We start from the raw sequence: 17,669 nt of genomic DNA, 5'->3' as shown, positions 1-17,669 counted from the left end.
ATAAGAGTGTAGACGGCATGGATCGCATATCTCCATGTTCATCAAGTGGACGTGGGAGGGCGCTGCCATCGAGCGCTCTTTTTGCGCGTCGGAAACATGCTCCGAGCAAGTTTCGAAAATCCGGGCGCATTTCTGGAGACCTGGGAAAAAACAAGTCGTTAGAGCTAGATATATGAAAACCAACTGAATTGGTTTTGTCATGGCAGCGCCTACAACCTCACAATTGACATCTTTGCTGTAATCCAGGTAATTAGACAGTTTGAAAATTAATATCCACTAATTAATTAGTTAATTGCGGTACAAAAATACTCTGAAACACTTTGGGCTACTAGTAATACTATGGAGTTGATTTCGTTGTGATGCAATGAGCCGTTTTTTTTTTAACGTACCCTGTATGTGCACAAGTGGGACAACAGAAAGTTTATTCTACATTGAAATTATAAATTACCTATTAGTACACACACAAGCCATGCCCATGCTGTAAATTTTTTTTTTTTACGATCGTACCTTTACTACCAACACTCATGGTCGCTTGCGCCTCATCATGGTAGCCTTGCCGATGGGTCTGATTTAGTATTTTCGCTTGTTTTCGCTACCACTTTAGATATGCCGTGGATAAGTAAGCAATTCAGCCAAGACACTTGCTTCTGATGATGGGAGCAGTACTGTTACCGAAACGTCAAGCTTTTACTTGTTTCTGATGTTGTAGTGCCGGTTTGCGTTTTTACCAATAAATACATGACACCCCCGGCCTTTGGACTATATTCAAGGATGATTTAAATGGGGAAAAAAATCGATTTCGAATGAAATCTGATTTTGTTATCGTGATTTCTTTTCTTTTTCTTTTTCACTTTTTTTCTTTTTTTATCAACCGTGCTACGGACACGCGTCACCAGACGAAGCTTCAGTCCTGACCGGCATTAGCGGAACATCCGAGGGGGCAGACGTTCGTGGGCTAAAGCTAGGACGCTGCCAGCCAGGACTGCAGCTTCTTCTGGCGACCCGGGCTTAGTGGCTTCGACGTCGTCCACGGGCCGCCACAAAGCTCTCGGGCACTCAAATGGGGAAGATGCGACATTGAGGAAGCGTGAACTACTCGCACGAGTTCCGACACACTTTCGGTTGCATCACTGAAGCACCTATTGCAGCCGCGATCACCGCGACCTGGCCGGCCTGGCAAACGGCCAGTATAGTTGCTTGCCTCGTCAAGAGATGGTGGGCGTGTCGTCTCATCATGGTTGTTGCGCCTTGAAGTCCGCAAGCTTTGCCTGGCGCAACAATCTTTGAAATTCCATTGTTAAAAAGAAAAAAAGAAAAAAACTCAATGCATAGCAGAGCCTGGGTGTATCTCAGGCATCCAAGTAATAAGCTATGGATTTACAATTCACTTTGCAGTCTCTTTAAGATGCTGCGCATGTGCATCATGCAGTTATATCGACATCGCTAAGTGAGATTTCAATTTGAGAAGATACAGTTGTGCAAGGTCCCCAGCATTGTTTATTACCCGGCTGCAACATGCCTCTGAAATTCAAATAGCTCAGGAAAACGTGCTGACGCCCCATAATGTAAAAGCCCGAGCCTGGGCACACAGAGGGACAGCACGAACACACGACGTCAGTTGCTTGTCAGTTGCTGACGCCAATTAAGACCTTAACCTAGAACCCCGTGATTTCCGGTCAGGCATACCGCATACGCCATCGTTACATGCAGGATGTTACACACCAACTCCTCGTTCTTTCAGGTGGGTGCATTAAAATTCCGAGAGAACATCACCCTACCCAGCAGAACGGTAGAAATGCTCTCATTGACTGTGTGTGGAAGACTAAGCTATAACGCACACAAGAGCCTTAGCGCCATGGGTGACCAATGCACAATGGGTTTCAACTTGGACGCGTATTCACGGGTAAGTCTTGGCACTCCGCTATATATGCAACACCTTTCTTGGAAAAAACCCTGTGAGGTGCAGAAGAAGAACAGTGTTTGTATTTCTTTTCGATTCTAAGCGGCGTGCAGACGTCGAGAGACCGGACAGCAGGAATGAGTGGAGGACGGTGAGGGGGAGGAAGAGAGGGTTATTATACATCATCTGCCGAATTGGCTGCGAATTGTGCCCACATCCGTCTGGAAAAATTCCGATGTTTTCTGTCTAACCCTCCAGCTGCGTCATACCAGTCTGTTTTGTGCCGTCAAAATACTACGTATTGAGTTGAAATCTGTATGTAGCGCCTACGTCGAACCGCAAACTAATCTACTCCAAAGACCGGAGGCGCATTCCTCGCCATGTCGTAGCTGCGCAGGTTCGCTGTTGCCCTGCCTTCGTCCGCGCAGCGTGGGGTGGCGTTAAATGTTCATGGGCGTGCTCACAGCATAGCCGCAGGCGGGCCACATAGAACACATGTAGATACGGCACGCTCAGATCTAGCACTGGGAACAAGAAGTCGCGAATGAACTTAACCAACACCTTCGCCGTCCGTTAGCCTCAGTGACCTAACTTCACTTTGAAATTTGCGAATGACAGCGTAATCCATTGGATAGTTTTAGTACGTCGTACGCTATCGGCTTTGCGTTTAATCTACTCTTGAAGATACTTTAGCCCTTTCGGCCCTGGAATTATTTATTTTGGGCCAGATTTTTTAAAATTTACTTTTTGTTACTACTGTGCACCCATATAGTATGCTTACATCAAAACAATATTCAGTTCATAGTTATTGTGTAAAATGGCTACGTGTCGTCAAAACAGGACACCAGGGCTCAATGGTTGTTGATTGCGGAGGCATATGGGAGACTAAGGCTGCGATCTAGTGAATGGCAGGACTGACTGAACGCGTGTTTAATGACGATGGTATTCGAATACAAGCAGCATGGACATATGAAGTCTAAACCGTCTTCACGTGATACATATTTGAGGACACTGGTACGAAATCAAAGGTTTTCGTAGGGTTTACTTGATTGCGTCCTTTTCGTAGGGTTTACCTACAACGATTAGGATTTCTGTCGACGCTTTCTATGCTGCACTTATATACTCACGACAACTGGGCAATATGGATATTGCATAGTATTTGTCAGGCTTGCTCCACCGACATTGTGTAACGTATTCTTCCCAGAAGAGACAGCAGGGTGCTGTGGTTTATCCAGGATCTCAAGCATGAGGGTCTTGCAAAAAACTTGTACCGAACATTGGGTAATTTATTCCATGAGCAACACGCTTTTTGGTATGTAGATGGGTAGAAATCCAGCGAACCGGTAGAACGTAGGAAGGGAGTTGCCTCAGGACAGGTCCTGAGGCAACTCCCTTCCCGCTTTTTGGTATGCGCGCCGAAAACAAATGCATCGATATGGTGCGTCACTCTTGTAGATGGTTGCAAGCTGTCAGCTGAGAAGAGGTGTGATACTGGTGTGATACTGGCGCACATTTCTTTTCATTATCACGATGGTTCACTACGTGTGCCCTCGTACACTTCTGTGCACTTTTCGGTGCCTTCGCTGCTTTATCTTTGCTCGATCGTCCACTCGCCTCGCTCCGACCTAATCCAGCAATCAGGCATGTCCGTACCCCTCCTCCTCATGTACGTCCTTCGAGAAAGAGCTCCTCCCCCCCCCCCCCCCCGAATGATGGTCTAGAAGGCAACTATTTGAAAATCATGAGGAAGTACCAAAATGAAGAAGATGATCGCAAGTTATGGGACAAGTGCTGCGTGAACTTTCGACATACGCGCCCTATTTGCACAATCACTGAGCCCTGATGGTGTCAAAATCGCTCAAGTGGTTAACACCCCGGAATGCAAAATGAAAGCGCGCACCGATCAGTTTCTCAATGCAGTGGTGTTTCCTAGGTCTCGCTTTATGTCATAGAAAAAGATCAATGTCGTTACCCTGTAGAGAAAGCCACAATAAATGACAAAGTTCACCCATTCCGCGTTCATAACCACGGCCCTGCTCCGCCATGTTTAGCGCTTCGTCTTCGTCTCGGCACGCGACTAACGAAAAATTCATGCTGTCGACGCGTGGGATGTCCAACATACAGTTCTATGTCGGTTCCAGTGGTTTCGGTTCTGTTTCGGAGCCGCACGCGCACTTTTTCTGGCCTGTCCGATTTTGACGACGCCATGGCCGAAAGGGTTAGTGTTAGCAGTAACTGAAACGCGTATTCTGAACGTGACCATACAACTGAACATCATCCGGCATACCTAAGCATGTATTTTATTTGCAAGGTTTGTGTCCAACAACAACAGAGGAGGGGGGGAGGAGAGTGGGGAGGTTCATCGCCACAGGCGATACTCTACCCCATTGCTGGTGGGAATGTGGGGAATAAAATAACGAGCCCCTTCACAATAACGATCGAAGTCCGATGGTGTCCAGAAATGTCAGAAGAGCTTTGAGCGTTGCTGGGCTGGATTAGGCCAGGGACCAAGCAATTTCGATAGAGAGAAGGGGCGAGAGTCCAGCTGAAGAAGAGACTCGGAGAGTGTGGTTCGGGAAGGTTGGTAGTGGGAGCAATGAAGAATATGCTCCAGATCCTCAAGCACACCACAGTGGCAGCAGGTGGGAGAGTCAACTTGTCTCAAGCGGTAACGCCACTTAGCTGTAGAGGCCACATCGAGGCGCATTCGGTGGATTAATGCAGCATCTTGACTGAAAGTTGCTGAAATCTGTGTCAAGTAATGTTTGGTGAACTCAAGTAAACTTTGGTGTTATGTTCTGATCCAGAACTTCGTAGTAGTAGTATTTAAGCTACTGTATTTTGAGTACGTACTCAAGATACGTAAAAGTCTGCACACCAGCCCTCCTCTCTGTGATTGTAGCCGTTTGGAGCAGGGATTGAACAACGAAAATCAGTTCGATGTTTGACTTATGCGTTGGAAATACATCATGATGTCCTCTTAAATAAGGAAGGCATCGCTGTTGACGACCCGCTGCGCAAACATACCGGGATACTGCCGCTAGGGAAAATATTTTGAATTGATTGAATATTATGTATTAATACCAGGGTTGACAACCGAAAACAATTGTTTCCGATTATGTTTCAGGTACCTGAACTGCTCGGCTTTTCGTTTGTTTCCGTGGCCGGACGAATAGCGGTTTCCGTTTCCGTATCTCCAACAAAAGTGCGTTTCGGTTTCAGTTTAGGGTATAATTTCGGTACCTATTTTGGTAGCGATTCTGTGTCTGAGACAGAAAGATCTGGCGCCATGTCTTTTATCATCACACCACCACTACTGTGTGTGCAAAGCCGCATTGCAATCAATATTCGGCACACACAATGAAGACTTTATTGCACATATTTTTCCGAATACCCTTTTGGATTACAACTCACGGACGAAACAGAAAAAAACACGAAGACACGTATCACTCTTAAAAATCAGCGCTTGTGCGCAAAAACAGCAGGTCATCAAGAACGGTTGCACCCATCTTGCTGCGGATAAACGTGTACGCAATCCAAGTAGGCTATGCATCGCGCCATATCCTGACATATGCCTCACCAGTCTGAACCTGTATTAGATGTTCCATGCAATATTTTCGCGAAGATCGCGGACACATAGGCAATGGACGATGATGTCGAACAGAATGCTTTATTCTGCACGTAGAGCCATTTATAGTGAGAGTTTAACCATACTCAAATCTTTTGCCGCATCATGGGTGGAGCCTCAGTCCTCGCCGTCACAGTCCTCGTTGAGACGCCCGAAAATACTGAATCCAAGCAAAATCCTCTTTTCAGCAATCTGGTGCGCGCCATCTTGTTGCTGTCCGCCAGCTGGTCGCGCTGAATACAGGAATAAACGGCTTAAGGCGGGGTCCCATAGCCTAGAGGTCCCATTTGAGCAGCAGCAGCAGAGCAACAGCAGCGGAGCAGCAGAGCTGCAGCGACACGAGCGGTCCCATAGCACTGGGCGAGAGCAGCAGCGCTGCCGAGCTGCAGAAATTCCCTGCTGCTCTCGTATCCGAATTTTTGGTTGCTGTGCTGCCCTGTTGCTCTGCAGCCTGAGCAGCTGGTCTCGAATGCCAATCAGGAGGCTGGTTGGTATTGTTTTCGTTCGACGGTGTTTAGGGTTAGCAGGGCGGTGAGTGACGGCAGAAGGTTTGTTTCTGGTTGTTCTGTGATTTGATTCTGAAGACCTGGATACGCTTGTGATTGCCAGTAGTTTGGAGCGAGTGTTCAATCATCGGGACTGCGTGAAGTGCGCGTTCAGGACATAATTCAGTTCATAAAGTTCAATAAAGTGTTCGACCGAACATACGTGATACATACGTTGTGTACCAGTTGTAGCTACATGTTCGCTTGTTTTCTGTAAAGTACCTCAAAACCCGTTACCTGATAACGTACAAGCACTTTCACGTTCATGCCGTGTGAAAACCAAACCGAACAAATTTCTTGTGGTCTGTATTCCAAGACCTTGCTAGGTGGTTGTAAATGAAACTGACCCTTGAAAAGGGTTAGATGAAGATAGACAACGTTCAGACAACAAAAAAAGGTTCGATAGAGATAGATAATGAACCCATTCCTTGTGAAAACAGGCAGAAAGCAGTGAGTACTAGCAGAAGGGGCCTTTGTTTTCGTTAGACAATTTTATTTCACTAAGAGCAACGTACGCTATAGTAACGAGGCAATATTTATACGACAAAATCCCGTAGAAGAATCTCCACACAACACAGCAAGGACTGTTCTGCACAGCAGTAGGACGAACCTACGTTGAATGTCATGAAACTGACTACACATCAACGAAGAGTCAATCAGGTAATACGAGGCTCAGACCACCACCACACTCATCTCAAAGTTCACTTATGAGCTCCAAATCCACAATATATCTCTCACACAAACGCCTTTCACCTAGGATTGCGTTCCTAGGTGTGTGCACTAAAAGGCTTAGCCGCTGCGTACGCCTTCGGAATGTGCGAAATGTAAACAATGACACAGTTGCCAACACGTTTTGTGTTTCCTAAGCCGCTGCTGCCGCTAATTCAAAACGAAGCTATGGGACGCCTCCAGCAGCAGAGCAGCGGCAGCAGAAAGCTGCTCTGCTGCCATGTTTCCGTGTTGCTGCTGCCGCACCGCTGCTGCTTTGCTGCTGCTGCTCGCATAAAGCTATGGGACCCGGCCCTTATGGTCCGCGGCTGCCTCTGATAACGGGGGCTCTGTTGCCAAACTGAGAGAATTCAAGGACAAAGTACGCACGTGAATTCCCTCCTTGCATCGTAAACAATGCTCCGCATCAAAATGGCATCTGCAGGTGGCTGACGACGGGGTAACAATAGAGCACGGCGAGGAACGTCGTTCGACTTTGACATCGCATGACGCGCTCAGAGTTTGGCTCCTCCCAATGGCAAGACTCTCTCTATAAACGGCTCTGTCTGCAGGCGCTCTCGTGCGGCTCAGCGATTAGCGACGGCACACGCTAACGTGCAGCCCGACAATTGGTCGCAGCGGCGGCGATTGAGTCACCGTAAAGCAACGATACGCCAACCACGTAGGGGTACGACCAGTCCAATTCTCCATCAGTTCCGTGCCTACTTCAGGCACATCCCTTGACATACCCATCTCCCGCTCTTGTACTTTGCCTTTCCCTTTACGTATTCGTCGAAGTTGGCGTTTCCGGTTCCTTGGCCGATAACAGTGCACAAGTCGCTCCCGCTCAACAATGCATTCTAAAAAGAAAACAACGAAAACCATGTAGTCGGTTGCAGCTGAGTCTGCAGTCGAAACCACTACCCTCCCCCCCCCCCCCCCTCAACAAGGCGATTGGTCACTGTACAGCCTCTGGCGTAGCGCTGACGAGGGCGGAGGAAACGCCAGCTCGCAAGCCTAAGTAGTGGCGAGGAACTCAACCCTGGTTGCCAATACAAGTCACGGACTCATTACGTCTTCTTGCAGTCGGATACCATTTCACTTGGCGTATCCATGGTGACGTGGGTCAGCTCCGTGCAGCCACAGGCTTTCTGCACACTCCAGAAACAGAACTTGGTTTTAGGAGAGAGTGGCGTATGCGTCCTACTTTTTTTTTTTTCTTTTCGATTGTATTTTATTTTTATTTATTTATTATACTATTACTATTTTATTTTATTTTTTTGCTCTACATGTCATTTTCACCGCTTCCGGTTTGGTGGCAAAACGACATCCGGTTTCACAGCAAACAGTCTGCGCCAACCACTGTGGCGATTGATACAGTTATCGCTTCTGACTTCAGGAGAGAGAGAGGGTCCTACACGCCTTTTGTGGCAATTCTAATCGCCACAAAGGGGCGTACGCCTCCCGTTTTCAACGAAGCAGGGAAGCGAAAGATGCCGGCTGCTTCCGAGCGTCCTTAGTCGCGGAAGGACTGAAAGTCTTCGTGACACCGGAAATTGTGGCGGGGGTGGGTTTATTTTTGCCCGAGAATGTCATGTATAGTGATGACGATGACCACCCCTGTATGGCCAACCCCGAGTAAGACACCACCTCTTTCGTGCAATTCACGTAACTGCATAAAAAAGGGCGTACGTCTCCCATTTTCAACAAGCCAGGAGGGACAGCGATGCCCTCTCTGAATTGTGCTCACTGCAGAGCGCGTTGTGCGATAATTCCAGTGAACTGTTTATTTCAGAGTTCACTTTCAATCGTCTGCGGTGGTTGACTGCTGACGGTATATGTAAGCATGTGGGAAATGAAGGGGAGGAGGCTTTTAGTCCAGATGGGGTTGGAATCGCTGATGATACTTAGACGATCCTATAAATACATGCACCCAGTTTTCCGAAAGCGTCACCATGTGAACAATTACAGCATTATGTTGTGATTACTCACACATAACCTACCACTATCTTGTGCCAAAGGCTTTTTTCCGCATCTCTCGGCACACGTTCGATATTAAAAGAGATGCAGGTGGCGGTGGTTGTGTTACCGAGGCCGCTTTGAAGTTGTTGGCCTCATGCCCTCTAGATTTCAGGAGTGGTCATGCAGTGTCATTCTGCGCACTGGTTGGCCTTCAGCGAGTTATGTGTTTGAGAATTTATGTTCTAAGAGTGTGCCGGTTATCAGCAAAACAACGCTATACAAGTTAATAGCTGCACTCGTCCACCATGTACAGTGTCGCCGACCTCAGGCTTTCGTTGAGACCAGTCAGACAACGGCGACCCCTTCTTAACCCTGTGTTCACACGAGTCAGTTTTCTGCCAGCAGCAAGTCGGGAAGCAGTGAGAGGAGATCCGAGATAAACAAGGTCACTACGCGTCTGAAGACGCCCGCTCGTTCTCTAGCATTCGCACGAGTAAGGCTGCGTTCCAATACCTCGCGCCCGCAAAGCCGCCTGACTAGGCAGCTGAGTAGACCTTCTCACTATTGGAACAGGCTTGCCTAGCCGAGGCGCCTGTGGCGCCATCTCGTTGCTCACGCAAGAAATGCGTAAGGCGCAAGCGCAGCAGGACTCTAATGCGCTAAGTTTGTAGGACATCGTGCATAGACTGTCACCTTCACAACTAAACATGTGTTGCAACTCTCTGCGCAGTTTTAAAAAATATACCACTATGTGCAACTTTACATTTAAAGCCAGCAGAAACAGCGGGCACGCTGGTACCGTCAACGCGCGTCTCCATCCCGGCTGTCAGATGGTCAGGCGTATAACTAGATTGCATCGATGCGCACTAGGCGGTAGCCGACTGGCGAGATTTGGAACGAGACTTAACATGGCGGCACTTCCGGTTAGACCGCTAGGCAGTCGACTAACCGGGGTATTGGAACGCAGCCCAAGTTTCCCGGAGACTCAGTTTTCCGATCCCTTCTGTATTCGCGCTTGTGCATTTCGTCTGTGTCTAGCGTAGGATGGACCAATGAAAGAAAACTTATAGCACTTGCGCTCCTTGTGGATGACGCAGAGTGCATTCATGTGAGAAACGGGACAAGATATGGGCCAAAGAATAGATTCCGAAGAAGCGCTATGGAATGTAAAACAGCATTAACCCAAATCTCTGTGTGGACGACCCAAACGCCCTGTCGGATTATTTTAAGAATCAAGGTCATCACATTCGATTGTATTTTCCACAAATGAAGCGTATCTCGATGCTGAGCACCAATATAGGCGCAATAGCGTGCCGACAAGTGATCGATTGGCGATGACGCTGTGATGTCGAGCTACAGGTAGTCAGTAATTAATTAAATTAAATCAAATCAATTTTTATTTTCCTTTCCGTAGGAAGAGTAGCTTCCAATTATTATGTTTTCATACATGTATTGGAAGGGTGCAAGCGAACGATTATGTGTAGTCAACGTTTGTCCAGCGAAAGAAATCTCCGCAATTATAAAATTCATGCTTTGTATTCTGTGTCTGTTTCGCCGGAAAAATCTTCCTATGCAAGACTACATTGTAGGCATCTATCTATGCATTGCATAATTGTTCCGACGCTCCTGCGCCGGCGTGTCGTTGCACCACTTACGCGGTAAAGCCAAGTATCGTTAGCGTTCCAATTCAGAATTGTCCATAGTACAGTGAATGTCGTTGTATGGGACACATGCAGAGCAATCCTGATGAAATAAAAAGCAAGCGCGATAAGTATCCGTTGCGTTACGTTCTCCTCCTACCGGCAGCAGACGCCGTCGGTCGTCAGAATCTGTGCCGGGAGGACAAGATATCCGGCTGCCTCCGACTGCCGCTCCGGAGATCAGAAAGTGGTGACGTGGCGAAGAGCGCCGGTCACGTGGCACCAGAGAGCGGTGACGTTCCCTGCCGCCTGAGCGTCAGCCGGCAGAAAACTGACTCGTGTGAATACAGGGTTAGCAGCAGCGCTAGAGTCACCTGAGCAGCGACACCGAGTTCCGCAGGCAAGTACGGATGTCACCTTGTCTCCGCGAACAAGCCCGTACCATGCGCCCGCTCCGAGCCGGCTCCGTACCCAGCCCGCTGCGTACCAGCGCCATCCCCAGCTGATGAGAGAGAGAGAGAGAGTTACCATAACAATGTTGGCCGCTGGAGGCCGTGCTCCAGCTCGTGCTGGTTGGGTTAGGGGAATGTGTGCTGCGACATTATCTATGTATTGTTATACGTGAGCTCTAGGCTGTCAAGGTGAGCTCTATGCCTCGGTAAGCTACTTGATGGCATCGTGAGCGCCGCTTGGTGTCTCCTGAGCCCTGAGTGGTGCGAAAACCAGTGCCCCTGGTACAGGAAAATGGCGACATATTTTTCCCTTTCCCGCCTCGTCCTTGGAGCTTTAATAACAGCCGCAGAAAACGCTTGCATGGTACGGCCGCCATGAAGGCTCCAAGGTCACAGCGGATAGATCAAGGAATGTCTGAAACAACATGGCCTGTCCTCGCTTCTCCTGCTCGCCAGTGGAACTGAGTGTCGCTATTCCGAAGCGAATCTCAGTTAGTGCATCTAGGCAGCCGGGTCATTAGTTAGCACTCCTCTTCTAAACGGAAGCTAATTCTGTGCAGGTTTGCCCCGGTGGCCGCTACACGGCCGATTTCGGTGAAAATTTCCTCGACGCAGGACGATCGGTGATGTGGAAAAAGAGAAAAGACAAGCTCGAATGGCATGTCTTCGATAATCGCCAGACAGTAATGACAAAGGTGAGATCATGATGTCTCGTACTGCCGTAGAGCGGGCAGCAGGACTGGGGACGTACGTATCGAACTCACTAGCAGCTGGTTGGCCAGTAGAGCAGGAAATGCTGGGAAGGGTCTCCCTCCTCCACCGAATCTAGCTTCTGATGATCTAGCTTCGTTCATTCGTCATGGCACCCGCCCATGTCACACCTGATATCCTTTGCATGGCCACACCCGTCGCAATGCAGCAACCGGCGCCAAAATTAATAACATGTTCGGACAGGATTCAGTAGGGTCTTGCTCGATTAATTTGTTTTCTGGGTCTCTTCATGTATTTCTTCGTTTCGTTCAGTGCATAGCCGTTGTGGGCTCACGGCGTCGTTGTCGGCTATTAAATGAGCAATAAACGGATCCCCAATATTAGTTTTTAATTTTCCGCTGTTTTAGGTTGCGCCACCAAAAATATGATTCTCTGCAAGATACTTATGACTAAATCTCAGAGATGGAGTGCCAGGCGCGCGCTCGAATTTCGGTTTTGTCAACATCACCTTCAGGTTATGCCGACTTACTAACTATGTCGACTTACCGCTGATCGCTGATCGGGTGACTGGTAGAGGAGAGCCAACGGGAGAGCTGCCACATCGCAGGGCTGACGACGCGAATGGATCATGGCAGACGATTTTTCTGATTGTCACTTTTCTGGATGTCACAGGCGCATAGCGCAGACTCCGCAGACTAACGACATCACGGACGGCGGGCGTGGCGCCCTTCTGATGGCGCTGGCGGCTCCATTTTCGCAGACCCATTTATGGAGAGAGTTTGGTCATTAGGAGGAGCTCAACTTGAACCGCGTCATGCGATGTCAGGGCTGAACGACCTCCCTCGATGCGCTCTATTGTCGTCCAGACGTCAACAGGCCTCCGACGCCATGTTGATGCAAAGCGTTAAAGGGATAGTCGCATCCGGAAGCGTGTTCCGGAACTGTTATGATCACGTTCCCTGTCGTTCATAATGTACGCCGGCAAATTTTCTCCGCACAAATCCACTTGGTTGACTCAGAAACGATTTTTAAATGTTCGCGCTTCCGGCGCGCACGGCAATCCCCGCAAGGCGCCGACACTGGATGACGTCACCCGGATAAACCAACCATCAGGAGGCGCTCCTTTCCGCCGGAGTTCTGGGTGTGTCTGAGCGTGCGTCTGACCCTTTTCCTTGTTGTCTTGTCGCGTTTGCTTTGATGTACTTTGAACCACAGCGTGTGCCCTAGGATTTCACGCCGTTGACGTGCGATGTCACAGTCAGGAAATCGGTGCTACGTGCCCGGGTGCACAAAGACTTACAACGAGAATTCCGAGCTTACATTTCACCGACCTCGCAATGGCGAGACGAAACGAAAGTGGGAGGCAGCGACCGCCAGCCACTACTGTGGTGTGGCCCAAGGATTGAATGTTTCACGCGTCGGTTCCTGTCATTTCGCCGACGACGCCTATTTTGATGAAGATGTATTGCAAGTTCGGCTCGGGCTACGGCAGAAACGGAAGCGGCTGAAGATTGACGCCGTGCCTACCATATTAGATCAGGAACAAGGGCAGGAACCAGTAACGGAGGTAAGTGACAATCCTGCGTGGTCACAGTTACGCTGCGATGAAAAATATCAGTTGTCACAGTAAACATCATCGCGAACACCTGGCCTCGCCGCCGATTGTAACGTCACACCGGCTAGGTACACAAATTATTACAATGATTGCAGCAGCATCCTGACGCAATAGTACGCGTACTCTCGAGAAAAAATATTGGTGTGTTGTTGCTGTGCTAATGGTCGCCTGTATTATGCAGGAGTAATAACGTAACACTCCCACATGACAGCGTTATTCTAATGTTATTGCAGCTAGTGGATGTTCCTGCAGTTCATAGTGTAAGCCTGATGGCAGCATTCAGGGATGTGAAAACATCGCAAACTTCACGTTGCATCAGTATTCGACTGCAGCCTTGTTGCTAATTTCTGGCTCTATTTCAGGCTGCAGCAAGCACGTCGACGGAATCAACTGGATTTGGTATGTTTTGTCAAGCCACGAAAATATTGGAATTCTTTTTGCACGTCCCACAAAATAATGGATATGTACGAGCCCTGAAAATTGTCGAGTTCTGTGAAAGGAATCTTGTGTGATGCGGCTGCCAGTGTTTATAACGTAATGTGGACAGGCAAATAACTGTGCCAGTGAAACAGGGACTGCAAAGGGGAAGATTTATTTGCGTAGTCATTTTTGTGTTTGTTATTGTACCCGCTAGGCCCTCAACGTATTCTTTTGAGTGTTAACACTCAAGGCCATATTTCAGATGCGGAGGTCATGGCTGAAGCAAGTGCTGGGGACCCACTTCCCACTTCACGGTGCATCTCACAAGGGGGTTGTCATCCCCTGATTCCAGGAAGAGGAAAACAACTTGCATAGCATATTAGTACACCAGATATGGATCTGACAACATAAACCCTCTTAACATTCCTGTGGCAGCATACCTGTAACCACCCAGACTTCACACCACATTGATTTAGAACCACAGCACAACATAATAAAATAGCTTAGGTTTATTTGCCTCCCATACATAATGGGAGGTAAATAAACCTAAGCTATTTTGTTATTCCCACTCCGTCATACACCACTGTACAATAAATCGATAGAATTATAGGGTCATTCTTTATTCCCGCCACTACACCGCATTGACAATCTGCAGAGTTCAAAATATTCCCACCTCGGCACTAACTTAGTGCAGTACAGTCTGGATTTGATGCCAGAGCTAATACCGCCACGTGTAGTAGTTTTTGCTGTACAGACGGGTGGACAGTCTGTTGACTGCAACTGGAGATACAGAGTGACAAGACAAAACATCCCCCACACTGCAATGACGAAAAGACGAAAATTTTGCCGACATAGGCACACTACGTGTAAATGAGCCCTTGGGAGGTGGTGTGTGGTGTACGGATAGGTTTATCCGTACACCACACACCTATAGTATCCTCGAAAACCTCTGATGGGAGGCAAGGGGGATGACCAAGGGCTCATTTACACGTAGTGTAAATTTTTTCTTGATTTTCAAAATTTTCGTCTTGACAACTACAAGTCTCCAGTTCCAGCCATCAGTATGCACCAGCTTGTCTCTCTTGTCAAGACACCCAGCCTTGAACATCCTTGCCTTGATAAGACGTAGATGGGAACTCCCTCCTGATTGCTCGGACAACGCATCCAGGAACCTGTCGTCTGTTCCTTGGACCAAGGTATCCCCAGACCCATCTTGTGAATGACGAGTATGCCGTGAACCTCAGGCAGCTGGAAAAGACAACTCCACATGACATTTCTTTTTGTTTAGCATCATATCTTGTGGGCATTTGCATACCTGCCAAATCTCCCGCAGTCTTGGGAAGACAATGGCCAGAACAGACACTATCCCAACCTTGGAGTTCAACGCCTGTGCATTCCTTCCTTAGTTCCAGGGTCTCCCGCAATTTGAATGTGGAAGGTTGGCAGGTGTGCAACATAGTACAACAGAAAAATGTCTGCCTTTCAGGATGAGCCCGATTCCAACTGCTAACTCCCTCCCAAACCAGTTTCCCTCCAATTTCGGCAAAATCCATTTTCTCCCAAAATGTGTTACTCTTACATTCTTCAGTAACATGCTTCCCCCTTCATTGGCACCTCAAATGCTTCTGTTTTCGGAGTTTAAAATTCCCACTGGATATCTGTCAATCAATCAGCTGTTTTGTGTTGCCAATCAGGCCATGGCTAACTGGCATAATTGAGAGCATGTCGAGACTAGCTGAGGCGGCTGTGTTGCTTCACTTTTCCTAATGGAATTGTTGGACTAGGATTCTCTGGATCGTTCCACGGCTGTCGTCCACGGTTATGATTTATGGGGGGAAAACTTGTGTAGGCCAAAAAGCTGCTGAGAATAGTCGCCCTTTTGTATACAGCCCTTGTACACTTTATGTGCGACAATTTGCATAACCAACAACACCCGACTAGCACCCGAGTTTACCCTTCCGAATCTTGATGGGAAATTGATCCGAAATTCATTACGGTCGTAATCAAATAGCAAACGGGAGAGCACTGCAGCAGGCTTACCTGTGGTCCTGGAGATTGAGTCGCCTAAAATGTTGATCATAGCGGCAGAATTGAGGCGCGTACACCACTAGAAGCTCTCTACGGAGGCAGATGTCCCTGAGTAATGCACTGCACCTGTTATGCACTCCACGGCGGCACTGTTGCACATTTCTACAACCCTGGCAACAGAATGGCAACACAGGCGCTCGTCGGGCTCCTGTGGGTCGCAGACTCCACACAGACACCTGCCGATTTTAACATTCTAAACTGTTTCGCACATCCGACGGCAACCATGCAAAGAGATACGTCACCTAAAAATGTCATCCCGCGGGTTAGCCGCAGCCACATCTCGTGGGTGGTCGGCGGGTTCCAGAGGCATTGGGTCCGTAGAGTATGGGTCATCATCCAGCATTAACTCGTCGCCGCTACCGCTAACATGTTCGTCAGAATCTCCCCCAGACAGAGAAACATCACTCTCGTCTTCCGATCCATGTTTGCTCCCTTCGCTTCGCGATCGCCAAACAGGCGCGCGGCTCGCATTTGCCCAGGGCGCACGCTGATTGGCCTTATCCGGGTGACGTTTGCTCCCACTTTTAGAGAGCGAGGGCGCATGCATTCCGGTTTCTTTTTCATCGGATTGCGCGAAAAGTATGCCGCGGATCGAAATGGTATTTTCGGGTCCACTTAAGTGGTCGGCAAGGAATTAGAATTCGCATTAGTTTCGAAATTGACCTCGGAGAATGCGACTGTCCCTTTAAGGCTGATTCACATTACAGCGTCTACGGCTGCCTACAGCGTTTTACGTGTACCTTCGTTCTATCCTGGAGGAGGTTCCGCTGCAATGATTCGCTGTCAACGATGCAAGGGGGAAAACACGTGCGTATCGCGTCCTTCGAGAACCCTTCGCCCTTGAATACTTTCAGTTCGGTAATAAAGCCCCACATACCACAGGCGATTGTGGTAGATTACATTGAGCGCGACAAAAGCACCTGTCGACTAACCGGTGTACTGCATTAAAATGGCGCCTATCTGCTAGCTGATAAGCGTATTTCGAATGGATTCAGACATTTTGTACAGTGCAACGGCGACTCTGACGTCAAAATAGGCTCCTCCCGTGAAGCGGGAAAAGATCAAAAGATGGCCAAACTCTCTCTATATACGGCTCTGCCTTTTCGTGTCGTTTTCACGGACCTTTTGCAAATTCCATTCCGTGGTGACCCCACCGAATTCAATAGAAAAAAATGTGCATGATGATTAATAGTAGTGTGCCTGATAACTGAAGTGGGATTTTAGGCCACGTTCAATACCACTAAACGTACTGTAAAGCAGCAGGCAATCTGTTAGTATTGTCAGACGCATTTGAAAGCTTATTCCGAAAGAAACCCACACTGCAAATTTTATGTCCGACAGAAAACTATAAATATTTTTCTGAAATTGTGGTGAAAAGACACTGGGCGACTACTTATGGGAAACAATCGCCCATTCGTCGAGCAAAGGTGTTACATGGACTAAGTAGCTGGTTTATTGAACTTTCTTCGAAAAATTTGTTCAAACATTGGTACATGGTGAAAATGGGTAACAGAAATGTCGGCAGAATCACCATGGGAGGTCACCTCACGAAAATGCATGCGTCCGGCGAACCGACGTGGTGATGGTAGCGGTCCACAGATGTCGCTGTACGCTTCCATTGTTATTGGCATGTTTATGTTCGCCGCCCTACATGTCGGGAACGCCGATGTCTTAGATACAGCGTTGCCCGTAATATTACATCTGAATTTTTTAAAAACTACTAGGTGAATTTGAACGAAATTACTGAGCACCCAGGCTGTCAAGTGAGCAAGCAGCATAAAATTGTATGCCGGCTGCTTCGCAGTACCTTTAACTGAGCTAGCTCGTCCCTCGAGAAAGCTACACATAGTACATGTCACCAGCGTACGTAACCTGCGTAAGGGACTAACATTGTAAAAAGCTAATCTGCTGCACGCGTCCAATGAACAGTCGCGAGCGCTGCAGCTGTGTACGTCAGGATATCCGCGGCGTGCACCGGTACACGGGCCCAAGTTCCGCTT

At 48.2% G+C, this 17,669-nt stretch overlaps 1 protein-coding gene across 1 annotated transcript in view; it reads left to right on the top strand.

Moving 5' to 3' along the window:
- The window catches only part of LOC135388255 (uncharacterized), a 50,810-nt gene that overhangs the window by 20,327 nt on the left and 12,814 nt on the right, over positions 1 to 17,669 (top strand). Inside the window, exons 8-9 of the mRNA XM_064617681.1 lie at positions 1,742 to 1,903; positions 11,396 to 11,530. Coding sequence (XP_064473751.1) covers positions 1,742 to 1,903; positions 11,396 to 11,530 — 297 coding nt within the window. The remainder of the gene's footprint in view (positions 1 to 1,741; positions 1,904 to 11,395; positions 11,531 to 17,669) is intronic.

Source organism: Ornithodoros turicata, chromosome 3, assembly GCF_037126465.1.
Source record: "Ornithodoros turicata isolate Travis chromosome 3, ASM3712646v1, whole genome shotgun sequence".
Classification (NCBI taxonomy): domain Eukaryota; kingdom Metazoa; phylum Arthropoda; class Arachnida; order Ixodida; family Argasidae; genus Ornithodoros; species Ornithodoros turicata.
The sequence above is the reverse complement of the archived record's forward strand: the minus strand, read 5'-3'. Positions and strand labels throughout refer to the sequence as shown.